General features: G+C 47.7%; 2 protein-coding genes across 10 annotated transcripts in view; both read left to right on the top strand.

Moving 5' to 3' along the window:
- Positions 1-11086, top strand: part of LOC140918363 (syntaxin-binding protein 4-like) — a 123396-nt gene extending 112310 nt beyond the window's left edge. For 6 of the 7 annotated variants that reach the window (XM_073362553.1, XM_073362558.1, XM_073362556.1 and 3 more), the window contains 4 exons: positions 1891-1940; positions 5345-5481; positions 6125-6182; positions 7529-11086. In XM_073362553.1, coding sequence (XP_073218654.1) covers positions 1891-1940; positions 5345-5481; positions 6125-6182; positions 7529-7634 — 351 coding nt within the window. In that variant the 3' untranslated portion in view covers positions 7635-11086. Of the gene's footprint in view, positions 1-1890; positions 1941-5344; positions 5482-6124; positions 6183-7528 lie in introns of those variants that run through there. The other variant, XM_073362559.1, reaches the window with a different exon arrangement.
- A 3903-nt stretch (positions 11087-14989) lies between these two features.
- The window catches only part of SEC14L5 (SEC14 like lipid binding 5), a 58784-nt gene continuing 46190 nt past the window's right edge, over positions 14990-27583 (top strand). For 2 of the 3 annotated variants that reach the window (XM_073362547.1, XM_073362546.1), the window contains exons 1-2: positions 14990-15081; positions 24322-24398. In XM_073362547.1, coding sequence (XP_073218648.1) covers positions 24336-24398 — 63 coding nt within the window. In that variant the 5' untranslated portion in view covers positions 14990-15081; positions 24322-24335. Of the gene's footprint in view, positions 15082-24321; positions 24399-24980; positions 25020-27583 lie in introns of those variants that run through there. The other variant, XM_073362548.1, reaches the window with a different exon arrangement.

The following is a 27583-nucleotide window of genomic DNA, read 5'->3' as shown; positions in this document are numbered from 1 at the left end:
TGTGACTTACAATCTAGTCCATCGTGTTAGGAATTATTTTAACCTTACCTTTTGATAACTGACTAGTCATTTTTCTCATCACATGTCATATATCAACTGGAAAACCAATTTTGTTCCCGCAACACTTTTCCGTAGGTCTGCTCTAGACTCGTGCCTAAAATGTTTTTCTCCGTTTCATTTGCTCTTCCTCCCCTGTCATGGCATGTAGTAATCTGACATTCTAAATGTACATTGAAATGGCAATGTGATACAATGGTACACTGGCCAGCCCTCGGGGAGCTGTCTTTGACTCAGCATACCTGCTACGGGGCTGACCAAAGTCCATTGAAGTCAATGGAAATCATTCCATTTGAGGAAACAGTAAAATGAAAGGAAGAGCAGATTCTATATCCGTTGTGCTGGAGAGAGTGGAAATTAGACTTCTATAGGGCGACAGAACTACAGAGCTATAGCAGTAGATAGTGGCTTATATAGACATTGATGCTGGATATTGGAGTATATAAGTACTGATTTGACTCTGCCTCCTCCTTCCTGCTTGCTATTTGGACTGGCTTATCCCTCTTCTTAAATGGGTTGGGCCCTGGCTTCTTTTTTGTGATGCCTGGTGCCTTCAGCCAAGGTGACTCTTTGCAGTGCCTGAGGCATGAGGGGTGCTGTCCCTGGGGAAAACTGAATAATGTTACCACTGCTGGCAAGGAGCATAAAACCTAGTACGCAAGACACAAAGTACATCAGCACGAAGCCCAGCAAAGAAATGATGCTCCCAACAATAATAGCATAACAAAGGGGGACTTTATTGGGAGCAGGAATATAGGATCTGGAAAGCAAAGGCTTAGGGTTAACTAATAAGTACTAACACGTCAACAAATTGTCCAGTGTCCTCTCTGGCACCTTCCCAGGTATATGAGATGCCGGGGATGAGTCTGGAGACAGGTGCAGCAGTGCTGTGAACGCTGGCTGGCTTAAACAAAACAAAGGATTCTCTTACAATGTCTTTGCCCCTCTCCTGGCTCCCTGGTCTGGAGTCCTGCGGAGTTCCTGGCCGGCTCTCGTGAGTCAGGCTCCCTGAGCTGTTCTGCTTCTTGCTCAGCTCCCAAAGCTCAAAACTGAAACTAAACTAGTTTCTTTGTCTCTCACTGACTCAGGCTGTCCCCTGACGCTGAGGGGCTGAGCAGCACCGACGTGTCACTGGCCCAGCAAAATGCTTGTCCAGATCACACCATGCAAAAGCCTCCCTTCAGGCATCAGCAGGAGTTTCTAGTCCATTCCGTCCCCACCCGTGACTCCAAGCATGTTTGAAATGGAATCAAAGGGCTCTGGACGCCATGACTTTTACAGTCCCTAGGGTAATTAGTACCCCCTAGAGGCTGCGTCCAGAGTTCCAGGAGCTGGTGAACTCCAAGTGGGTGGGTTACACAAACATCGCTGAACTTGGAGGGACATACCAGCAGCCCAGAATGCCTTCCTCATATATATTACTTACTGCTGTTTGGGAATTCTCTTTCTGTGCACATTGCCGGCTCCGTCCATGGGTGGGCATGCCTTCAAGAGCAGGACCAAGGCACAGAGTGTGAATAATGGGGAAGCAGACACTCTGAAGTACAGCCTGAAAAATTATTCTTTAAGAGTGAGTTTTTTAACCTTGCATCTGATACATTTTAGTGTCTGGATTAATTTACATAATGTCTGTATATTTGCATAGGATACACGTTTTGCTTCTGTTGCAAAAGGCCTTGAGATATTAGCTTCAAGGGCAGTGAATAAACAGAAGCTGATTACTGTCATACTAAATCTGAGCCCCAGCAAAAACGCACGGGGTTTGTTCTCTGGAATTTGTCAGTCCTGTAAGTTTGAGATCTTCTCTCCCCACTCTCTTTTTCTCCCGCACAGAATGTTCACAGGGTCCTGAGCACACCCAGCCAGTTACCAGATGAGACAAGGTGGGGAAAGGCTTCTGAGAATTGTGAATGTGTGCATCAAATGATCTTGTTTTGACCTTTGTCTGGCTGATGTGTTTACAGGGTGTCAGTTGCTGCTGTTGCTTCTCATCTAGGTAACAAAGGTCTTGAGTAAATACAGTCACTTTGTGAATGAAACAGATGGTATAGGATGGTCTTGTGGCTAAACTACCAGGCTGGGACTCAGGAGATCTGGGTTCTGTTCCAAACTCTTTCTGAGTGACCTTGGTTAAGTTATGTAGGCCAAAGCTTGGTTGCCCAGGCTTAGGTACCTAAATAAGTGGCCTAATTTTCAGAGGTCTTGAGCAGATTAAGTCTGAGTTGCAGATCTTACCTCTGCAAAATTTGCCTAAGATTAGCCTGTGTTTGGTTTTGGGCCCATCTCCATTTTTATCATCTGTAACTGAAATTGGGAGTTATGCTGGCTCTTATTCATCTTTGTCGATGGGAGTCTGGCAAACGAACTGAGGTGTATCGCTAACACTGAAAAGGTTACAGGGACATTGTTAAGGTTTGTAGCCCTACCCTACAAACTGAACGTATCTTTTTTTAATATCTGTTGGAAAAACCCGTATCATTCTTTGATGCATTGATTTGGTGCATTGATTTCCAAAACAAATGAATCAGAAATTTGCTTTTTTTATTGTTTAAAAAAAATCAGCATTCCCATGCTAATGAGCAACCTCATAATAATACACCAGTATTTATGCATGACAGGGGGATGGTAGAGTTCAATTTCAGATAAATCCAAGCCATCTATACATACAAAATGATGGGCTCTAAATTACCTGTTACCACTCAGGGAAGAGATCGTGGAGTCATTCTGGCTAGTTCTCTGAAAACATTTGCTCAATGTGCAGCAGTTGTCAAAAGGTACATCTACACGGCAGTTAAAAACTCGCAGCTGGCCCATGCCAGCTGACTTGGGCTCCCGGGGCTCAGTCTAAGGGTCTGTTCAATTGAGGTGTAAATATCTCGGCTTGGGCTGGAGCCAGGCTCTAGGACGGGGTGGGCAAACTTTTTAGCCCTAGGGCCACATCAGGGTGAGAAACTGCATGGAGGGCTGGGTAGGGAAGGCTGTGCCTCCCCAAACAGCCTAGCCCCCGCCTAACTCAGCTGGCACAGGCCAGACGCAGATGTCTAATTATAGTGTAGACATACCCAAAAAGGCTAATAGAATGTTAGGAACCATTGGGAAAGGGATAGATAATAAAACCGAGAATATCATAATGCCATTTTATAAATCCATGGCACAGCCACACCTTTAATCCAGAGGGAATTCTGCCCCCCAAAATTTAAAATTTTGCACACAATATTTTAAAATTCTCCAAAATTCTGCAAATTTTATTTGTCAGTAAATAAATGTGGCTCCAGCATGGCAGTGGGGAGCACAGGTCACTGGCTGCATTGAGGTGGGAGATCACCCTGAAGCCCCCACATCCCCTGATACAGGGACTTGGCAGTGAGGCTGCACCTGACCCTGACAAAGTGCAAGAGCTGGGCCTGCCCCAGAAACACCCCAGGGCCCTGCCCCTCTGCACCAGGGGCACCAGGTGTCGGTGAGCAGGCTCAGCTCAGCAGGATCCAAGTGTGGAGGGGCTTAGTGTGGGAGGATTCAGGTGGGGGGTGAGAGGTTTCTGTGTGGGGCAATCTGGATGCAGGTGGCTCAGTGGGAGATCTGGATGCATAGAGACTTGTTGGGGGGTTCTGGGTGCAGGGGCAATGGGACTCTGCAGGGGATCCGAGTAAAGGTGGTTGGGGTACGGGGTGGGGGGTTTGTGGGAGAAGATGGGGCTCGATGGGCAGGGCTGGGTGTGTGGGGTTCAGTGGGGGATCTGGGTGCTGGGGGAGTGGTGCTTGATGGGGTTGCGGCCCAGGTGCAGCTGGTTGGGGAACAGTGGGGCAGGGTTTGGGTGTGGGGTGCTCATCGGAGGGGTCCAGGTGTAGGGGGGTGGGGCTTGTCAGGGTGAGGGTTTGATGGACCTGCTTAATGGGGGAGCCCCAGCTGCAGCCAAGGGGACGCCGACATCCCCTTTCCCCCCATGATTCCCCTATCCCCTTTTCTTCTCCATCCCCCTCCCCTCACTCCCACATTCTCCTCCCCCTGCCCTATTCCACCTCTCCTTCTTTCCCTACTGCCTCTTCCCTCATTTCCCCACCCCCACCACGAGCACTCACTGTTGCACAGAATAAAAAATAGGAAAGCTCCCAGCACACAGAAGGGGAGCACGATTGGCACTAGGACCCAGGAGGCGGCATCAGCAGAGCCGAGACAGCCTCCTTCAGCTGGGCAGCTCTGCTCTTGCAGAATGAGGGGGAGGCAGTGGCATGTAACCCCATGTGTCCCAGGTCACCCCCACCTCCATTCTCTCCCCCCTCCCATGTGGTTTCCCTTTCCTTCCCTGCCGTTTTCTGCAGGGAAACATAGGAAATTTGCGGGGGGGTTCTGCGGGTGCATGCAGAATCCCCTCAGGAGCAACAGCTTGAATACTGCGTGAAGTTCTGGTCGTCCGATCTCAAAAAAAGATCTATTAGAATTGGAAAAGGTGCTGAGAAGGGCAACAAAATGATGGGGTATGGACCAGTTTCCATGTGAGGAGAAATTAAAATGACTGGCACTGTTCAGCTTGAAATAGAGATGGAGAGGGGATATGATACAAGCCTATAAAATCATGGATGGCACAGAGAAAGTGAACAGGGAAGTGTTATTTAGCTCTTCACATAACTCGAGAACAGGGGGTCACCCAAAGAAATTAATAGGCAGCAAGCTTAAAACAAGCAGAAAGAAGTACTTCTTCACACAATGCACAGTCAGCCTGTGGAACTCATTGCCAGGGGATGTTGTGAAGGACAAAAGTGTAACGAGGTTCAAAAAAGAAATGAATAAGTTCATGGAGGATAGGTAGCATCAACGACAACTAGCCAAGATGGTTAGGTATGCAACTCCATGCTCTGGATGGCCCTAAACCTCTCACTTCCAGAAGCTAGGACTGGATGACAGGGGTGGAACTCTCGCTAATTGCCTCTTTCAGTTCATTTCCTCTGAAGCATCTGGCACTGGCCACTGTTGGAAGCCAGAACACTGAGCTAGATGGACCATTCATCTGACCCAGTATGGCTGTTTTTATGTTTCCAAGGTGGTGGTTTCTAATACTCTGAGAATATTGTTTAAAACTCTTTGACAGTGTCCTTGCATTAATGAATTACATCACCACAACACCAGTATGTCTAAAAGAGAGAAACTCTTGTGTTGCTGGCAGAATGAGATGAAACACACAGTACGTTGTAATTTGCAGCGGGGGAGGGGGGTTCTCTCATGAGTTGCTAGTCAGACCTTTTGCTGTGCTGCTCATTTTATTCTGGCAAGATTGACTTTTGTTTTTAAGAGTCAACAGTCGGACAGAGGAGGATAAAACAGAAGCAAACTTGGATGCGTCTCTTCCATCTCCAGATCTCCTGGACCTATTGATATCCGAAGCTAAAGAATTGTTGGAGCCCATTCTCGCTAACACCACAAAGGATGGTAAGTTTTGTATAACCCTTCTCAGTGATGAGGCAGCTTTAGAGGCCCAAATTCAGAGGAGAGTCTGAAGCTAAGAAAGTCTAGACGCAGTGTACTTCTTGTTGGGATAACTTACACTTTCACCCCATACTTGTTAAACCAGTTTAGATTCCCTTAAGCTTATTTAGATTCACACCTGCTTACTGATGCATAATTAATTTATACCCCACTCTCCGTATGGATCATCTCTGAATTTGACCTACAGTGTTGGAGGGGAGGGAGTCTAGGACACGTCAGATTGATGTAACTCCTACCGAGGGACCAGGAAAAAGGAGTTTAGCAGGAAAAGTAGCTAACAGAAAGGGTGAAAGGCGTCCTTGGCATGAAGTTCTATCAGCTTAGACCCCCCCCCGCTTCTGGATAAGTGGGTGTAAATCAAGCTAAGGGATTCTAACTCAGTGTGTGGGAGTCGAAGTCAGCTGTCTTACCTGCAATTCTGAATGTAGCCAATGGGCCCTAAACATTTCCAGTGAGAAGGGGAGGTATATCCTTTATGCAGGTACTATGCTCCCGGTGCTGGTTGCATTGTACATTGCTGTTAAGGAACAAATAATGGTGTTTTCTGACCCTTTGTTAATTGGTGGCTGTGTTCCTGTGTCTGCAGTATTGCCATACAACTGGGACGAGTGCCTGACTGGGGAGGGAAGCCTCAACTACAAGGAGTAAGTGTCAGGTCTGCCTGGGCCTCTTAGTTCTGCCGGAAGTATTTGCAAACATCTCAGCCTTCTGAAGATCACTGTCCACCTACAGTTGTGGTAGATTTTAACTGGAAAGATCTCAACAAAGATTAAAAAGCTTCTTTTGAAAACATGGCTAAAATTGAACACTGCTCATTTTGTATCCCTTTATCGTTTTCATCCAGACAAGTGGCAACACCTCGTACGCCTTCCTGAAATACAACGTAACAGGCTCACTCGCTCACGCTCTGAAACGTAGATCTGCTTCATCCAAATCTCATCTCCTGATCTCGTTCAGTCTGAAACACTAGATCAGCTTAATTATAATCCGTTACAGTCTGTGCAGTAGTCAGCCTCCTGGATTTTATATCATATGTCTTCAGTATATTCCATATAAAAGTTAAGTTCTAGGGAGCCAGTGGGCAGCATAGCAATGCCAAGTCACTAGGCAAGGGTGCTCATCTAGGACTGGCTGTTGAAAGTACGAGCAGAGAACCCATGCACTAGAACAGGAATAGGTAGACATCAGGGGGTTCCATGGACTGGCACAGATGTGGCAATAAAGAAAACACAGAGACATCAGAGGTGAGAGGGGACATATTCCTTCTTCCGTACTATAGAGACCCAGCCTTCAGAAAATGCTGATGTCAGGGAAATGAGTTCCTTCCGAGGCAAGCCATTCGTCCTGCAAGGGAGTTCCAGCAGGGAGCAGGGCAAATTCTCTTGCCAGTTTCTGTTGTGTTTTTTATAGCCTGCCTTTGTTCGGGCCAAGTAGGGTTTTCTGGCTCCAGGACTTGTCTGATCGACATTTTCCTCGGTGACTGTATGGTTCTTCAGTATGAATAGAGCCCTGCTGAGGGTCTGAATATTACTTGCTCCAAGCACTACATATATAAACACACACATTTAATTCTGATGCACTCCAGCTATCACTCAGCAGAGTACAATCAGCATGGGTTGTATTTAGGTACCGATTCTACACCCTTCAGTGGGAATACTCTCATGCTTTAAAGTTAAACATATGCTTATGTGCTTTGCTGAATTAGGGCCTTATTTTTGAGACCTTAATAATGTATACTTCATTGTCTCAGGCTAAACCTTTAGCTGGCCATCTCAACTGCACCCTAAAAATCTCCAAGCACCTCTGTTTCGTGTGTGCAAAACAGATGCACTGGCAAATTTTACAGGGCAATTAAGTAGTCCTACAGAACGTGTGACCTTTATATTTTTCATAAACCATCCCTTCCTTTAACACAGAATCCTGTTTTTATACTAAGTTGCCATGGGCGTTCTTCTCCCACACCTTTGTAAAATTTGATTTCTGTTTCCAGCCATCTTCATCAGGAAACCACATGGCCCCCTCCTCCGACCCATAGCAAGAGTGATGAGCCGCAGCTCTCGAGCTCAACCAAGGAACTGCCTGAGAAGACCACATAAATCTCCTGAGATGCACTCCTATGCATAACCGTGTATATTCATAACACAGATGCTCTGCTGGGAGACAGGATGCAGAATGGATGGTTCAGTTTCCAGGCAGAGCAGAAGATCCATGAGTTTTCTGCTGAGACACTGATTCTTCTGAGTAGCCACCTAAGACTTAAGCAGCAAACCCACCCGCATGGCTACCTCTGAATTATTATACAAGGCTGTTCTCTCTTGGTTCTGTCTTTATAGACAGCCGGAAACTTATCACTGAGGGGATGTGAATGCATGGACCCCACAGGCAGGCAGCCTTTAGAGCTGGCATTCTATAAAGTAAGAGGAGCATGGACTAACCAGAGAAGGACACGTGTCCTGAAAGGATTCCTTTTGGGATTTCATATGGGAAAAACCAAAGTAAACTTAGTGGACTGTAGTGAAACCAACCTACTCTGTAGTGTCTATAGCTGTCTTGGGATACAGATCATGTGTTTTTTGTAAAGCTTATCCCAGCTGCAATGCTTGAAGTGGAAAGAAGAAGCCCGGAGGTAGCCGACAGTGTTAATAATGTGGTACCTGTGAGCTCTGCTGAGCACAGAAAGGACACCATGGAACTATAGGGGTGTGGGGTAACACTTGGAAACTAGACCCATGTGGTTCGAGGTTTTATGTGGTTAGCAATGAACATGGTAGAGATCTGATATGAAAGCACAGCCTGGCAAATAAAATGAAAACACTGCTTAGAGGGTGTTTGATTTCTGAGCTGGTGAGGTTTGGAATTGGTTGGTTTGAGTCTCTGGGATGCGTTTAACCTACTTGGGCCAGCTACTTCTTAGCCTCAGTTTTTCCCTTATGTATGACAGATGTTGGCAACTAGTAGCAAGTTGAACTGAGATATCACATTATAAATGGGCATGTTCTAGCTTTTTACCCAGGAACTTTTAAGCATAGCTTCAAATTTCCTCTTTGGGACTTAAAACCACACAGGTCCCACACAATTGTCAAAGGAAGGCATGTGCATAATAATAATACCCTGTTGTGACGGGTACAGTCACAGAGACCCCCCTTGGGACTCTCACCTGATGTGCTGAAACTACCTCTGAGCCCGTTTTCCCTGCCAACTTGGGACTCCAGAACCCTGCCTTGTTGAGCCAGACACACTACTCCGCTCCAACACAGACCCAGGGTCTGAACTACGTCCCCAAAGCTGCAGGCTTTAACTGAAAACCACTCAGCAGGTACTCCTATCTCCAGCACCCAGACACCCAGTTCTCAATGGGATCCAAACCCCAAATAAGTCCATTTTACTCTGTATAAAGCTTATAAAGGGTAAACTCACAAATCGCCCGCCCTCTATATCACTGATATGCACAACTGTTTGCTCCCCCAGGTATTAATCACTTACTTTGGGTTTATTAATAAACAAAAGTCATTTTATTAAGTATAAAAGTAGGATTTAAGTGGTTTCAAGTAATAACAGACAGAATAAAGTAAGTTACCAAGCAAAATAAAACAAAACACGCAAGTCTAAGCCTAATACATTTAAGAAACTGAATTCAGGAAATCTGACCCTCGGAAATGTTCCAATAAGCTTCTTTCACAGACTAGACTCCTTCCTAGTCTGGGCCCAATGCTTTCCCCTGTTACAGTCCTTGTTCCAGCTCAGGTGATAACTAGGGGATTTCTCATGACTGGCAACCTTTGTTCTGCTCCACCCCCTTTTATAGCTTTGGCCCAAGGCAGGAATCCTTTGTCTCTCTGGGTTCCCACCCCTCCTTCTAAATGGAAAAGCACCAGGTTTAAGATGGATTCCAGTATCAGGTGACATGGTCACATGTTACTGTAAGACCTCATTCTTCATTACCCACAAGCTGGCCCCCATGTCCACAAGAAGGCTTGCAGGTAAATAAACCATCTACACCCAGTTGTCCTAGTCAATGGGTGCCATCAAGATTCTAAACCACCATTAATGGCCCACACTTTGCATAATTACAATAGGACCTCAAAGTTATATTTCATATTCCTAGTTTCAGATACAAGAATGGTACATTCATACAAATAGGATGACCACACTCAGTAGATTATAAGCTTTGTAACCTTTTGCATAAAGCATATTCCAGTTACATCATATCCACATTTCTAAACATATTTTTATAAAAATATGGAGTGCAACGTCATACCTGTATTCACTTATTTATATGTGACTTTTTGTCCCAAAAGATCTTAAAGCACTTTACAAACAATATACATACAAAAATCTCTTCACCACTAACATGCAGCCAGCTCTGGGATGGAGGAGAGCAGCTAAGTAAACAACTAGCATGGTGTAAGAGATGGGGGACTTTCGGCTAAATGACCTACTAGGTCCCTTCAATCTCTAATACTCCCCATGGTAAGGTGACTTTCATTTTAACGAGAATGAAAGAAGATAACAATTATACAAATATATTACACTGCATCATGATCTGGGCAAAGAAAACATGGCAAAGCAAAGTGTTGCATGGAAAGCATTGTATGACCTAACCAAATAAGTGGAGAGGGAAGGAAACAGACACTAACCCAGTACAATTCATTTCCTCTACCCAATATCCATGAAAATGTAAGACTATAGCTACAGCCCTCTGCCAACCCACTTTCTACAAGGAGAAGAGCCTTTCAGATTTTAGCCTCTGAAGACCAGAGGATTCTGTACTCTCAGCAATCCATTTGGGAATCCCCGGGTTCCTGTACCCAGACAGTCAGGACCCTTTCGGGAAGACTTTTACATGGTTTTCAAAAGAGTCCATTTTTTAGCCTGACCCTATTGTTTTCTGACAGTATCTCATCGCACAAGTCATGTCCCCTTTGAGATTGCTTCAAGCACAGTCTCCTATTAATAGCCTTGTTACTAGCCACTACCCTTTCAGAGAAACATTGAAAGCTAAGCTCTGAGGAGGAGAACGCTGCCAGAATTGATGTAGATTTTTGTGATGATAAAATTGCTGTCGTGCCTTACTGTTACGCATATGGTATTAGGTCGGAGGCAGAAAGCAGAGCAGGAACACTGACCTCTTCCCACAGTAACTCGGAGACAAAACGGGAAAGGCAAAAAGAAACAAATAGCATGTGCATAAAAGTCAGTTGAGAAGGCACCTAACTGAAATGCATCTTATTTATATAGGGCCTGTTCTAGCTCTCCCATAAAGCGCTTAATTCCGCCTTCAGTTGCAATTGGTATGACACTATTGTAGAATTCTCTGTAAAACTTATCACTGTAATATCTAAAAGATCTCTTGGTGTCAGTGGCTGTTATGACCATGTATCTGGGGTCCAAAATGTTCTAATGGAAATGAGGAGAAGCATTTACAATAAAGATCAGGAAGTCCTATAATGCATTAGTCTACAACCTGCAGTTAAAACGAGTGAAAAATAACAAGGGTTATCCACTAGAGGGGAGCCCATACTGTCCCATTAAAGTAATTAAACCGTAATCCTAGACTGCATTCAGTGCACTGCAACCACATAAACTTGCAATCACGCATCAAAGCAAAATGAAAATGGCTGGAGTTTGGCCTGGAAGGCTGTGGGGTTTGAATCTCACTGGTTTGGTGTTTCTTACTCACTATATCTGTGCATTTTTGCTTAAGCATGACAGAAGATTCAGTTCTTACTGCTTATTTGTTTTTGTTTTGTTTTTCCTAATGAACAAAACATAAAAGAGATGAGCAAAAATATTTAACAGCTACAAAAGAGGAGGCTGCACAGCCAGGTACCAATGGTAAAATCTTGAAGGATCAATAGTGATGCAGATATGTGCAGTAAAGAACCACTGATACAATATTTTGTGATGGGATAGGTAAGGCTGTTGTATGAGGGATCATTTGGGTGAGTAGTTGGTGGGGACTCGAGATCTGGATTCTCTTCCCAGCTGTGGTGCTGACTCAGTCTTTTAACTCGGATAACTCAGTTCATCCCTTTGTGCCTCAGTTTCTACATCTGTAAAATGGGGATAATTATACTGACCTACCTTGCTGGGGTGTTGTGAAGCTACATCAGTGTTTGTAAAGCACAGTAAGTGGGTTTGAGAGTCTCGTACGAGAACCTCTCTAGAAAGGGGCATCATAATAATAATTATTTTATTTTATTTCTCTCTGTAGAAATCTCCCCAGAACGAATCATGTCAAGCACATTCCTAGTTGGGAAAACTTTTGCTTACCCCTAAGCCCGGTGAAACTGATTGCTGCCTTTTTGTTAAATGAAGCTAGATTAAAAATTAGAAAGTTTATTGGCTGAGAACCATTTCTCATCCCCAAGCTAAATGTCCCTTAAACATGCTTTGGAGTGAGCAGGCATTTCTGAGTCTCATGATGCTGGTGGATGTACTGAAAAGTGGCCCGCCATTGAGTGACACCGGCTGCATGGAAGCCCAATACTGGAGAATGGATACTCGCTTCCAACCTGCTTTAAATACAGCTTTAACAACCAGGTGAACTTTGCAGTTTAATATTTAAAGAGGCTCTTTAATGTTTAAACAAGACTGATTTTCTCTGGATCATCAGTAAGCACACGTGAAAGGAGGATGGAAAATGGCTTAGTGCAACAATACGGAGGGGGTTGTCCACAGAGTGCTACTTTTCTATGGGGACCTTCCTTCTACACTGGATTCTGAAATACAAAACCTAACCAAAAATTTCCACAGATTCTAGAATTTCCCTGCTGCTGCTGCTTTCTGGATACACCCTTGATGCTCCCTGGTTCTCCGGGTATTCCAAGAGGAGTTTGTTGTGGAAAGGCCCCATGGTGCCACAGTCTGAAAGGGCGGACACCGAGCAATGCGTCTACACTCAGAGTTCAGGAATCCTGGGCAGAGTTCCAATCCAGCAGTGAGTCTTGGGTGCTCCTGGTTGTGGTCGCCGCCTCCAGTCATCTTTCCTCAACAACCTTCTCTGGTGTCTTCTTCTGCGACAATCTCCCACTATAGCCTCCCTCCTTATTCCCAATGCAAGGTCGCAAGCTCCAGTACTCACAGCTCCATGCAGCTCTGGGCAACAGTGATACTGGGTCCAGCTCCACTTTGTCTTTCTCGGGTGATTCCTCCCTGGCACAGTGCTCCTCCTGTCCTGGGGCGGTGCTGGTCGGCTGCTCTGTACCTCCTAGGCTCGGGCTGGTTCTCAGCTGCTTCCCTTTGTGAGGGCCTGCTTGCTGTAGGTCCTTATGCCTGGAGCTCGAGACACACCCACCCTGTGGTGCTCCCTCTCTACTCCCTTGGTACAATGTGCACTTCCTTATCCTAGAGCAATCGGCACTCCCACTGCCTCAGGACAATGTTTTAATGGGGCTGTGCTCTCTAAATCCCAAACGGGTTACATTTATTTCTCAAAGAATACAGTATATAAATTGTAATAAGAACTAGGCCTGTGTATGTGGTCATACATGTTAGTTACAGTACATACACTTCTCAGCCTTACTAGCAGGTGCAGCATAGCCTGGAGGATGGTGTGGACTGCACCCTCAGCAAGTTTGCAGATGACACTAAACTGGGGGGAGAGGTAGATACGCTGGAGGGTAGGGATAGGATACAGAGGGACCTAGACAAATTAGAGGATTGGGCCAAAAAAATCTGATGAGGTTCAACAAGGACAAGTGCAGGGTCCTGCACTTAGGACGGAAGAATCCAATGCACCGCTACAGACTAGGGACCGAATGGCTAGGCAGCAGTTCTGCAGAAAAGGACCTGGGGTTACAATGGACGAGAAACTAGATATGAGTCAACAGTGTGCCCTTGTTGCCAAGAAGGCTAACGGCATTTTGGGCTGTATAAGTAGGGGCATTGCCAGCAGATCAGGGGACGTGATCGTTCCCCTCTATCCGACATTGGTGAGGCCTCATCTCGAGTACTGTGTCCAGTTTTGGGCCCCACACTACAAGAAGGATGTGAAAAAATTGGAAAACGTCCAGTGGAGGGCAACAAAAATGATTAGGGGACTGGAACACATGACTTATGAGGAGAGGCTGAGGGAACTGGGATTATTTGGTCTGCGGAAGAGAAGAATGAGGGGGGATTTGATAGCTGCTTTCAGCTACCTGAAAGGGGGTTCCAAAGAGGATGGCTCTAGACTGTTCTCAGTGGTAGCAGATGACAGAACAAGGATTAATGGTCTCAAGTTGCAGTGGGAGAGGTTTAGGTTGGATATTAGGAAAAACTTTTTCACTAGGAGGGTGGTGAAGAACTTGAATGCGTTACCTAGGGAGGTGGCGGAATCTCCTTCCTTTGAGGTTTTTAAGGTCAGGCTTGACAAAGCCCTGGCTGAGATGATTTAATTGGGGATTGGTCCTGCTTTGAGCAAGGGGTTGGACTAGATGACCTTCTGAGGTCCCTTCCAACCCTGATATTCTATGATTCATTGGGCCACAGTAGCCCAAACATAATACTGGAGGGAGTGGAGCTGCTAGGCGGGGCTTTAGGTTGCAGCAGGACTTCAGGTGCGGTGGGGGGCAGCTTTTTGGTAGCGCTTGAGGTAGGGTCGGGGGCTGTGTGGTGCAAAGGGGGTTAGGGTAGCTGGTGGGGCTCTAGGTGATACCATGGCTAGGGCTGCAGGTTAGTTACGGGGGACAAAAGTCACAGTGTGATTTTTCTATTGGCTTTGATGCTTTGTCCTGACTGATTTTCTCAAATAGTGGTTGGTGGGTGTCAGCCCCATGCAGAGGGGTGGGAGATGGGGGGGAAGCTGAAGAGCAAGCCTGCCCCCCAGCTCCGGGAGAAGGGCAGCTCCTGGGGGTGGAAGTTGGAGAGCAAGCCTGTGCCGTAGTTACCCTGCAGTGCAGCTCCTCTCCAGGGGCCTGGGCCTAGCATCCTGGTCCTGGCATGATGATCAGGTGTGGAGGGTTGCAGTACCGCACTGCTCCTCAGGGTGGCCTTCCCCCTACTCTACCCTCCTGACCAGAACTGCAGGAGCCCCTGCTGCTTGATGTGGATGCAAAATGAGCTTGCTCTCCAGCCCCTACTCACCCTGCCAGCCTCACCAGGCAGGAATAGGGTTGTGGGGCTGCCATGGAGGATGCTCTTGGGGGGCAGAAGCGGGCAGTGCCCCTCTGCAGGGCCAGCAGGAGGACATTTTTTAATAAAAAAGCAGGGAGCAGTCGTGGTACACGTAGTACCCCGATTTCTACTGCACTCGGGGTCATTCTGCCTTACTTTTGGTGAAAAGGGCTGTAATAAATCTGCAGTCTTAACTGGGCCGGAGCTGGGGGGGGCAGTGGGCGTGGCTCTGTCGTGGGCGGGGCATTGCGGCACAGAGGGCGGGGCTATGAAATAGAAGGGTTGGGCATGGGCGGGGCTGTGCGGCCCAGTGGGCGGGGCGCTGGCGGCGCGGCGATTGAAGGGCTGCTGTATGCCGCTGACCCGGGGAACAGCCGCGGCAGCAGGAGGCCGGGACGCTGCCTGCGCCATGGATCCGGTCCGGCTGTTCCGCGGCGCGGTGTGAGGGTGAGTGCCGGAGAGTGGGGCCGGCTCCCAGCCCCTGCGGTACCCCGCAGCCGGGGCAGCATCCCCAGCTCCGTGCCGCTGCCTGGCTCGGCTTCCCCCCGGCTCCCCGCCCTGCCCCCGCCCCCGGCTCGGCTCCCGCTGCCGGCCGGCTCCCCCGCAGCTCCGTGCCGCTGTCTGGCTCGACTTCCCCTCGGCTCCCGCTGCCGGCCGGCTCCCCCGCAGCTCCGTGCCGCTGTCTGGCTCGGCTTCCCCCCGGCTCCCCGCCCTGCCCCCCCTCGGCTCCGCTCCCCCGCAGCTCCCTGCCGCTTCTCGGCCCGGCTCCCGCCCCCGGCCCGGCTCCGTGTCGCTGCCCGGCTCGGCCCGGCTCCCCCGCAGCTCCGTGCTGCCAGCCCCCGGCCAGGTGCCTCCTCCGAGTTGGCGCCCCTCCCCCTTCTTCTGCGGGCGGCTCCCTGCCTCCGTCCCCGCCCTTTCTGCTTTGCTGTCCCGGGCCGGTCCCGGCTCTGGTGCATCCCGGGGGCTCGGAGCTCCGGTTGCCTCCGTACGGGGCTAGTTCCGCCCTGGCAGGTGGCGCACCCCAGCCGTCCGCTACGGCGCCCGGGGCTCTGCGGGCAGGGCCTGGGGACGGTGCCGTGAGCTGCCCGCCCCGGAGAGCGGGGTAGACCCTGGGGAGTCTCCCCACAGCTGAGGTCGCAACCCAGCTCCCCATTCCCGCTCCGGGGCGAGGAGCTGTGCTGGGGTCCAGACTGGGGCTGGCCCTAGACCCTGCTTGCTGTTGCTCACCGCCTCACCCAGCTGGGAAGAACCATTTCGCCGCATCCCCTGTCGTGCGGATCGTGTCCGCTCCAGCCCCCTCTTCCTGGGTGAGGGGCAGGGCGCAGGGAATCTCTTCCTCTGTGTAACTCCAGTGCCAGCCCTCCTTGCTGCTCTGAGCAGCAGGGAATTGATTTGACCCTGGACAATTTCGCTGCTGCCCCCGGGGCTCTAAACAGCCCCTGTAAAACTGGAGAGACAAGGTGGGTGAGGTAATAACTTTTATTGGATCAACTTCTGTTGGTGAGAGAGACAAGCTTTTGAGCTACATAGAGCTCTTCAGGTCAGTTACCCAGCTAGGTAAAGTTAGGTGCTGAGCAGCAGCTCTGGAACTGGAGCTGCCAGCCTGCAGCCTCAGGAAAATGGCACTTCTGTGGGTCCCATCCAGCAGCTTTTCTTTGCAACCATAAAGTCTGGAAACATACTCCCTGCCCCGCCGCTCCAGTCTTGGGCTCTCACACAGCTCTGCTGATGCTTTTCAACCTGACTTGCAGCCCTCTGTATTAATCCTGTCTTGGGCTCCCACATAACACCGCTAATGTCTCTGAATGCTGACCTATATCACCCTTTCTCCTCAACTGCTCCAATGTGGGACTCCATGAAGCCTTCCCAATGCACTTAAGTCCTGAACTGTGCTGATGCCTGCTGATCCAGTGTGTCCCGCACCCTTTGGTAGTTCCAAACTTGTAACAATGGTTAGGGGCAAACTGCTGTGTGATGTGGAAGAAGTTAATGGTCTATCCTCACTTGAACCAACCAGGGATTTGATTTCTGCCCATTAGATGCTCAAGACTTCACAGTGATAGTAAGGCTACTCTAGAGTAGCTTAGAAGAAAATTCCCACCGCATCAGCTGCAAGTTGGCAGCCCTAAGGCAAGATCTGTCAGTGGTGCTGGACGGGAGTGTCTGGTTCTCTCTGACAGAACGCCAGAGGCTTGCGTGTACTAGGGCTCCACTGGTACAACTGAACAAGCACTAGCATGGGTGGGATTTTTTTCCTCTAAAGTTGCCTGGTGCAGGCACTATCTCTGTGGGTAGGAGAGTGGGCTGAGGAGTACAGGGAAGGGAGGGGACGAGTGGGTGGAATGAAGGAGACGTGAAAAAAAATCAGTCTTGCTGATTGGAGAAGATCGTAGTTAAGAGCCTCAGGGGAGCAGAGAGAGGAGTAAAGCTGTTGGAGTGGTGATGAATAACTGACAAGCCTGAAAACACTTATCTTGCAGTAAATCACTTTACACTCTAAAATTCATTTAGAAAAAAACAGACTAAGTTCTTGTTGCCTTCTATTTCTGGTTCCCATATTTAACTTCTTGCCTTCTGGTTGTTTTAAAAGCATGAAAATAACTCTTTTTCCCTTAGCAGTCTTAACCTTTCAAAGTTTCTTCCCTTCTGCCTGGGCTTGAAATGAACACAGAGCTAACATTGGCATGTCTGCCCCAGCCTCATCATGGATATCATTAAGCTCTTTTTTCTATATATGTTCTTATTCTGTGCTCATCACCATGGTATCAGAGTAATAATCTTCCAGTAGTGTATTAAGCAACATGATAAATGACTTTCATGTGTTTGTTCTCCCCTCCTCTCTCCAGGTGCAAATTGTGTTTGTTCAGAGGTGTGCTTTGATAGTTTCTTTGATGGTGTTAGGGGTTTTTTGTTTTGTTTTTATGTACGTGACACTGTGTTTTTTAGATCAGAGATGGTGATACTGGAGAAGTGTGCCTTGCATTTAAATGTAATATGGAATTCAGTGGATGGAATGCTAAGCTCTGGTTTTGTCTTGCTAACTGACCTTTTAAATAATATTTTTAAACAAAGGACTTTCAGAAGGGCTGGTTGTGCACAACTCCATTTGATGCCACTGAGAACTGTGGGTTGCTGAAAATGAGGCCCCAAATATTTCTAACTTCAAAGGCTGGCCCCCCAAGTTAATATAAAAGTATTGATATGTTTGGCTCCGCTCCTGTGTGCACCTTGACTGGCTTTAGTGCAGGGTTAAAGCAGGCCCAGCTGTTCTCTGGGTCGGCATACTGGTAGTTTGGGTTTTCTTGGCACACTAGTAACACACATTGCATCCATGACTTGTGCAGCAATAGGAACATCTGAATATATCATGAAACCGTTTGAAGATGATACAATGGTGAGCCTTGCTCAAAGGTCCAATTCAGTCCCTTCTCCACCGGTGCTGTGCCTTTTGTGAACAGGGCGTGCCTGCATAACAGTCCCGGTAGTGTGGTAGATCTTCTTAGTCAGGGGTGGGCAAACTTTTTGGCCTGAGGGCCGCATCGGGTTTCTGAAATTGTATGGAGGGCCGGTTAGGAGAGGCTGTGCCTCCCCAAACAGCCAGGCATGGCCTGGCCCCTGCCTCCTATCTGACCCCCTGCCCCATCCGTCCATCCACCCTCCCTCCCCCGCCCCCCTCCACTCTGTCCCCTGACTGCCCCCAGACTTCCTGCCCCATCCAACCCCCCCTTCCTTCCTGACTGCCCCCACCCCAAGACCCCTGCCCTATCCACTCCCCCACTCCCTGCCCCTGACTGCCCCCTGCTACCTCATCCAACCCCTCTTCTCCTTCCTGACTGCCCCACCCCAGGACCCCTGCTCCCACTCAACCCTCCTGTTCCCTGACCACTCCTGGCCCCAACCATCCCCCGAACTCCCCTGCCCTCTATCCAACCCCCCCACACACACACACTCCCTGCCCCCTTACCGACTGCCTGGAGCACTGGTGGCTGGCGGCGCGGCTGTACCAGGACAGGCACCAGGACAGAGCATTGTGCTGGCGGGGTAGTGAGCTGAGGCTGCGGGGGAGGGGGAACAGCAGGGGAAGGGCCGGGGGCAAGCCTCCTGGGCCAGGAGCTCAGGTGCTGGGCAGGATGGTCCTGCGGGCCGGATGTAGCCTGCGGGCCGTAGTTTGCCTACCTCTGTTCTTAGTGCATCAGTCGCTGTCTAGAAAGCCTGTCAGTTCCACTCTGTGAACTCCACTACACCAGGGACAAGTTTGTTTGAAGACACTTAGCTGTACAAATAGCACCGCACACACCATGGGGCTCAGTTGTATACTGTTTAGCCAGTGATCAACTTCATCTTGGTTCATCTGCTAGCATGTCTAGCGTTTTTTTTTCCTGGAAGTCTGCTGAGGCTGACATGCAGATGCTGGTAGCCATCTGGGGAGATGAGCTCCGGGAGAGGCTGAACTCTGTAAGGAGCACTGTGCTGTGTAACTGGGGCTCCAGGCAACTAGCAGAGATGTTCTTTAATCAGAGCACCAAGTGGTGCTGTGAAAAGATTAAATATTGGAACCAGAGTTCCTTCCAATAAAGCTCAGGATAGGAAAAGTAGGTCCAGCTCTGCATGTAAAATGTATCTGTTCTCTAAGCTGGACTGAGTCATTGGACCTTCCATGCAACCTCCTGTGCTACTGACTAGCATGGAGACTACTTGCAGTGCAGTAGTGTGAATGCCACCTTTTGAACCGGGTGCCCAAGAGGGATGAGGAGCTGGCATGCGAGATGCCAGACTGAGCGATTCCCAACATGTTTCCAGGATCTCTCTGGGAAATCCCAGGACCCAGCCACACTGTGGCAAAAAGAAAAGGAGGACTTGTGGCACCTTAGAGACTAACAAATTTATTTGAGCATAAGCTTTTGCTCACGGCATTCAAGCCAGTTTGGCAGGAGGAGAAACCTGGGAATGAGGAGCCTTCTATGCCAAGTATGCAGCTTTGCATTGTATTAGGTATCAACGGGGGCTTATCTCGAGACCATATGGAAATTTTTTTTTCCTCTGGGTTGTCATTAACAATGCCACTCATTTACTGATAAGAAGACTGTTAAACCTTCACAGGTAGCTGGAAGTGTTTGCTTCTTCCTTGTTCTGCGAGTCTCCATGATTCCTCCTTCCTTTCCACCACTCCACTTTTGTATCCTAATTTTATTGCATCCCTTGGTATTCCAATGAATGGATGAGATATTGCTAGGTAAATAACCCTGCCACTTATTTTTCATTGTAGTGGCTCTGTTGCTCCATAGGCATAGAGGCAGGTGGACAGAATCCAGAGGGTGGAATGGTTGGTGGATCTCAGATCCAGGAAAAAAGAAGCTGGAAAGTCCTATTGCTTCTCATCAAGAGAGATGGAAAAGGGATTTTGATCAAATGCTTTGGTATGAGGATGAGGCTCACTTCTGGAGGACACAACAGTTTTCGGCAGGAGATTCTAGAATCTCCAGAGATTTCCAGAAGGCGAGGAAAGAGTGACATGAGAACAGATGGTTCCAATGAGAGAACTTAAAAGGTCAAGAAAACATGACGTAACAGTTGATCCAGCAACTGGCTCCTGCCAATACAAATGTGGTAACCAGGACAGCAACTACTGTTGATCTTCCCCCTACTCTCCTGTAGTTTCTCAGGTATTCCCCACTTTCACATGAATGGGGCAAGGAAAATGAGAGCCCCAAACATGCACTTCTTTCTGTAAAATACTATTGCTTTAGTTACTGTAGATGCTAGTCTGGTTTGATACTGCAGCTGGTCATTGTGTGTGTAATATAGTAGATTCCAGGAAAAGTCAGACAAGTAGGACTCTTTTTAATATCGATTGCTCAACAGTTTTGTCCTCCACAATGGCCCTCCAACTCTAAGCCAAATTGCTGCTAAACAATGAGAAATAACTGCAGGAAACCATTCAAAGTGTCCCATACTCCCCAAAGCACTCTTGAAATCCCAGCTAGAAGTAAGTGCTGCAGTGAAGTGTGTAAGTGATTTGGGAGCACAAGTCCCATTGATATATATTTATTTATTTGTTGCACTTGTGCTCTTATGTTGTTGTGGTTCCTGTGAAATTCCCACCCTCTGTTTCCATACATCTGGCTACACGTCATAAAATCTTTTTGCCTGTACAAAGATAAAAGGAAAAGCCCTCATGGGAATAATAAAAATGGTAAACTAGATGTTAGCTTGAATGTCTGATTCTAAATAAAATATTCTTTCCCCAGTTCTCCCATCTGTATAGCAAAGGGTACAGAATAGTTCTAATTTGAACAAAAAGAAAAGGAGTACTCGTGGCACCTTAGAGAATAACAAATTTATTTGACTCCTTTTCTTTTTGTGAATACAGACTAACATGGCTGCTACTCTGAAACCTCTAATTTGAACAGCATGCTGGGCTAATCAGTAACAACAGCCCCAGGTGCAATAGTTTGCCTTTCCGTGCACAGGTTGCTGCTTGCCCTGCTGCTTACTCACTTCCCTACTCATTAAGGACCCCCTTTTTTCTTTTTCTTGTTCAAATTGCAGCAGGTAGATATTATTGCTATATTAGTTACTAAACTGTTGTGGGTTAGGAAATCTCCAGCATCACTCCTCCACCATGTTTTCCACCCTTCCCTCCCCCCCCACCCCAGAATCTGTAGCTGATTCACCACTATCTAAGGTTTGTGTAACCTGGGAACAACTTCATGAGCCACAGCAAAAGTGGGTAGACAGGCTCACCTAGAATCACAATCGAGATGGAGGCTTTGTTAATGTTCCTCAGTGGGAATATAGTCCCTTTCCCTCAAAGTCTCGAATTTCTGGAAAATAATTGGCCGTGGGCATGTCACTGGGCCATTCTCGGCACAGCTGGGCCCTTCCCAGGTGATCCATGTAAGGCTTGCACCACTACCGAATAGTATCCATTGGTTAATGTATTGCTGGAGACTGGCCAAGAGTGGGCACATGGGTTCCATCAATCGCTCCTGCACAGTTTGGGAAATCCACTGCTGAAAAATTCCTCCATGATCTCTGCTATACTGGCTGTTTCAGTGACATGCCCCTGCAATGCATTTTATGTAGTGTTTCTGCATACCTACCTTCATGGTGACCTCTGCCACCATGGATTTCTGAGCCCTAAACTGGTCCAACTGACCAGTAACTAGGCAGGTCAGGTTTCTATAGGAGGATCTCATGGTGTTTTCCATGGGGAGCAGTGCTGTCATCTGGGTAGTTAAGGGGCTGGAGTGTCTGTGCTGTCTGGCCACAGAAGGATGGACAAATCTTCTTCTATCTGAAGTTCTGCAGCCATTTCTGCTTGTCCCAGGTCTGAAGAACAACTCTAGCCCATTAGAGAGTGAGCGCAGACCATGGCCACAAACTAAGCTTTATCCAGTTAACATAGTGCTAAGTACTGTCCAGAGGGGGGAGTTTTATGTATGATGTAGCACGAAATTCCTCAACTGCTAGTCTCTATCTCAGGTACTCAGCAGGTACATTCCAGGGCTACCTTCAATGTCTCATGAGTGCTGTTTAGAAGCTTCGGCAGAAGCCATTCTGGCTGTGTGAAAGAGGGGCATTTATCCTGAATTCCTAAAGCTTTTCTGAAAATGGAAATTGTGCCAGCACCTTTTCCCTGGGAATGATGGGGAATTTTCTGGGGCATTTTGAGTTTGATATTTTCTCCCACAGCCCCTCTTGACTCCTAAACCTTTCAAACTCTTTCTCAAGCCACTGTTACAGGGAATTTGGCTGGGAAGTGTGGAATAGGCACCCAGCGGGGCGGTAACTCTGTAACAGTGTGGTGCAGCGCAAGTACGGGCGAAACAAAACTGTTCCTAAACCAGCATGGCGACTGTTTTGCTGCCTCGTTGGACCTTATGCTGCTGCCATTCTGCAGGTTCAGTTAGCAGTGGCTCATTTCTCTAGTGTGGACACAGATTAAGACTGACTGCTGTTTTCTAGGTTGCTGCTTTCTCTGTGCAGGACTCGTTGCCCCCCTGTAGAGAGAGGGCATGGATTTCATATATGGGAGCCAGGTCAGCGAGTGCTAACCAGATCACGGCTGAATACCTTTGGCTGTTAGGGTTCTTCCACTATGTTAGCGCTTACCCAGAAGGTCCCTGCACAGGCCAGGTACCACAGCTACATAATCAAATTACAGCCTTACGGCACAAGGTGCCCAGTGCTCCTCTTGGCTCGGGTACCTGTTACATGATACCAGCCTGGCTTTCTGAGTGCTTATTTGCTCTCACCCTGTTTGCTTTTTGCTGGTGTCGGGTGCCCTGGTGATGGTGTCTCTCCACACTGTTGGGCCTGCCGCTATTCAATTTCAGTGCTGATGCGGTTTCTCTAAGATCCATTGAGCCCTGAACCTGTCTTATGGATCGAAAGAGTTAAGTGTGTCTCTGGCTGAACGTGAGACTCTTCTACTACGAGCTATCCCCAAACTTCTGAACTGTGATAGGCTGTTCTCTTTGCAAATCCCCCCCCCCACCCCCTCCTAATATTGAGGTGCTTAGACCTTTCCCTGTGAGAGGGTAAAGTGGCTTTCTTGTTGAAATCTTCCTGAAGCTGGTGGGTGTATTGCTGCTTAGAACCTTTTAGCTCTGTTTCACCTCTAATCCTCAGCTTAAAGCAGGGGTTAGTTCTGTGTCGTAGCTGTTGAGTTCCGTGCTGAGTGACAGTACTTTCAGTGTCTGCTCGGCACTGGAATTTGAGTGGGGTAGGAGCTGCGTGGATTCTCAGACCCAGAGCCTGTCTTCTGTGTTCCTAGCATTCTCAGACACTTGGTATTCATGGGACACACATGCAGAAAGCCACGTAACACGCTTTTTCTAAGGGTGTACATATTCTCTCAGGATACTTGTTACTGGCATGTGTTTGAGGGTTAAAACCCCAGCGAAGGAGGCAGCGGAGGAATTCTGATGGGTGGCTTGGATAAAGGAAGTGCTGAGGTCTGTACTGCTTGTAACCAAGGGAGGCAGTTGTTTTCCTTCATTCCACTGTGAGCAGTTGGCGTTGTCACTTGTCAGTGGGGTGCGATTCTTGGTTAAGTGGTGGGCAGGTTTTGTGAGCACTCTGCCTCCTTTGGCTCTCTTAATCAGGTGGGTTAAGAGATGTTTTAAATCCCATGTGCCAGACAAGGAGATGCAGGTGTAACTGTTCCAGCACTGTGGATTTGTGTGGTGGTATGAGACAGCGGGTAGAAGACACAATTTGGAATTCAGGCTTGGTGAGCCGCCCAAGGGTCTCAGTCTCCCAGGTATGGTCAAGCAGCTCTTTGACCTAGCAATCTGTTTCATGCTCTGAACATCTGTTGCTGTTGTAAGTTGCATTTAAGCTCTAAGTGGGATTCACAGCAATGGTGTTGGGACACAGAAACGTGCACTGCTTATATGCAAGACAGTGTAGCCTAGTGGGTACAGCATTACACTGGGACGAGGGAGACCTGGGTGCTATTCCTGACAGTGCTGCTGGCCTGCTGGGTGACCCTTAGGCAAATTACTTCACCCCTCCGTGGCTCAGTTTCCCTATCTGTAAAATGGGGATAATGATACTGACCTCCTTTTGCACAGCACTTTAAGGTCTAGTGATAAAAAGTGCAAAATATATGTTGATGCTTATTAGAGTTTTTGTGTTCAGGGTAAAAATCTAAAAGCCACTATTCCCTTCCCATTGCAGATGTGCGGTTAAAAATGGTGCAGAAGTACCAGTCCCCTGTTCGAGTCTACAAATACCCTTTTGAGCTCGTCATGGCGGTGAGTGATGTTGCACTTCTACCTCTTCTCCTACAGCTGAACTCTCGACAGCAACGTCTGGCATCGTCAGGTGTTAGGGCTCTGGTGTGAGATCATGAGTTATTTAGAGCAGGGTCCACGGGCCGTACATAGCCCACCAGAGCGTTTCATAAGGCATGCGGCCTGCTTCAACACAATATACTAATGGTCAATTCATTAGCGTTTTGTAATGTTTACATCATTTTAGCTTACACAAGTGCCTAAATAGACAATACTGTAGATAGGTTGTTTCTATATAAATACATAAAATATAAATCAATACGGGTAACATTCTGTCTTATTAAAATATGGAGAATCGGTTTGGCCCACACAAAGGTGTGCTTAGGTTTATGGCGCCTTCCTGTGCAATAAGGTTGGGCACCATCGATTTGTAGAGGAACTTTCTTTAGGATGAGTTCGGGGCACAGATTTCTTCCTTCCATTTCAATCTGCTACGTTCACTGCCATACTTCAGAAATAATCAAAATCTGCTTCAATCTAAGTATTCTTTTAATCTAGTAAAATTAGTTCATTAGTTTATTTCTTGCCCATAGGCATGAGAACAGTGTCAGAAGGACAGGAAAAATCATGCCATTTGTGCTGGTTAGTATTTTTTTTTTTTTTTTACCCTGTTTGCTTCTCTGACGCATGGGTCCCTGAGCAGCCATCTGTAAGATAGAGCTGCATCCTTCGCAGCTGATTCTTAAAGCTAGTGGGACTGTTGTTGGTAAAGGCTATCCATGCCTGTGAAAGTGCGGGCAAGCAGCCAGCTGCGCTTGGTTAGGGCCTGGTTTAAGGAACCATCTTTGGATATTCCCAGACTCCCAAAATACCATTTTGCTTAGAAACTCCCAAGGTGAGGGAATATTATTAATAAAGTGGCAATGAGGTGATTCTATAGGTTTCAATGATCCTTCTCAATCTGGCGTGAGACGTGTGCATGGGACAGAGACTATGTAGGTAAGTGTGATTAGAGCTGGTTAAAAAGTAGGGGGAGGGGAATCTCTTCAAAAACAAATTTCCCCTTTTTTCCATTGAAATTTTGGCCTTTTTTGAACTACAAAATTTATCAATCAGCCTTATGTGATGCTATCCCCATCGTGGTGGATAAAGGTAAGGGCTCTGGTTCTATAACTGGGCGATTTTTGCTGCTACTCCTAATGTGATATTTCTGACTCAGCTACAGATCTCTAAGGAGTGAGCTGAATAGCCCTTGGGTGGGCTTGCACCTTGCTCTGGCAGACTTCAGAGGGAAGCACCGGGCAGCTGGTCATTCAGCCCAGAGGCCCCCATATGAGTTCATCTTTGTCGCATCTTGTTCAGTAGCTGTGTAGCTGCTTGGGGAGACTGAGCCTTTTTGGGTTGGAACATCCCCAGTGTGTTCCATGAGCCCTTTCTACTGAACTAGGACTCTAGCTTTTCCTAGTGGCTGATACAGATGGTGAGTAAAGGGGGAAACATTTAGATGAATGGTTTGGAGTGTGTCCATGGATGGAGGATGTATGCACCATTCCCTAGAATGGTTTTCAGCCTTGGATTCTGTTGGCCCCATTGCTACTTCTAGATTACTGCATGACAGCAGTGGCCCTTGGTGCCTTTCCTAATGTACAGCTGGTATATTACTATACAACTGGTCTGGGACCTGGTTATCCGAAACAGCCTCTCAACTGCTTTGACAAGAGGTGGAATAAGACTGGCTGGCAGGCTCTTGCAATTGGCTCCCAAATTTTGAATGCGCCATTATGGTGGTGCTTTCTAAACTGAGAGGAATCCAGTCCCCTTGAGGCTCCTTCACAACCAGTCTAGTGTGAAAGGCAAAGCGTAAGGCCCTCTTTTGTTCAGTGTTGGACTGATTCTTTTCATTGGCTTTCTGTCCTTGCGAACTTGTGAACCGAACGCCAGGGCCGTGTGTGCTATGGAAATTTGTAAAACATATCCCAGGCTAACAAAGCATGTTGCAGAAAGCTCCTACCAGAGCAAGCATCTTCCCCGCCATGCTGACTCTGTGCAGCCCCTGTTAAAACAATACAGCAATGGTCATTACAAAGAGATGTGCAAATAGCACTAACATGCCAGATGTACATCTGCTTCTCAGCACCATCACAGTCTAACTTAGCAGGATTGCCCTGATGCCAGATGCTAGTCAATAGGTTGCCTGCTAATACAGGACATTTGCCTCTAGACAAATCCATTGTAAGCTTGTTAGCAGAACTCCTGCAGGCTAGGGTTTGATGGCAGGGCTTTAGAGCTGTGCTCCGGCTCTGCTCCAGGCAAAAACCTGCAGCTCCACTGCTCCGGAGCTGCTCCACTCTCCAGCTCCGGGCTCCGCTCCAAAGCCCTGCTTGATGGGGTCTGTTTGCTCTGGTTTCAGGATGCTTTCTACTTGACACAACTGCTAGCTCCCTGGGGTTTGAAGACTTTGGGAATGAAAAGTGACATTTAGTCCTTTATATGCCTAATTAACTAAAACCTTGTGTCACCTCTGTAAAGGTATTAGGTACATTTTACAGATGGGGAAAATTTGAGGCACAGAGATGAAGTTACTTGTCCAAGGTCACGCAGCCCATGTGAGGCCCTTACTCTGTGTGGCCTTGTCTACCACAGGGAGTCTGTGGCAGAGCCAGGAGTGCAACTCAGATCTCCTGAGGCCCAGCGTCCTCACTCCGCCAGGCATAACGTGCTGTTACTGTGAAGGCTGAAGTCACAAAGATTCTAGAGACGCTGATGTTTGAATCTAGTGACAGTGGATCAGTCACGGTGCAGTATCCATTATCTTATTAGACGGATTTAAATGGAATGTTCCACTAGCGTGGGAGGCAGTGAGCATTTCACACAGATGCAGAGTGCTTAACTGTCACTGGGTGGCAGTTACGCATGGAGAGTGGGAGTAAAATGAAACAAGCTCACTCTTCAGCAAACGACTTTGCCATCACTTATGCTCATACTTACGCGTCCCCATAAGCCAAGCATTTTCATCCTCTTCGGTATTGGGATGCCCCAAAATGCTATGGGCATGTTTTCTGGAGTGCAATGATTCAGTACAGCGCTTCATGGTGGGTGAAGGATGATCTTGTGCTTGAGGCATTCGATTTGGAAGCAGGGGACCTGAGTTCAACTCCTAGTTCTATGACAGATCCCCTATGTGACCTTGGACTTCACATCTCTCT

This window comes from Lepidochelys kempii, chromosome 10 (assembly GCF_965140265.1).
Source record: "Lepidochelys kempii isolate rLepKem1 chromosome 10, rLepKem1.hap2, whole genome shotgun sequence".
NCBI lineage: Eukaryota > Metazoa > Chordata > Testudines > Cheloniidae > Lepidochelys > Lepidochelys kempii.
This window is presented reverse-complemented; position numbering and strand designations above follow the sequence as displayed.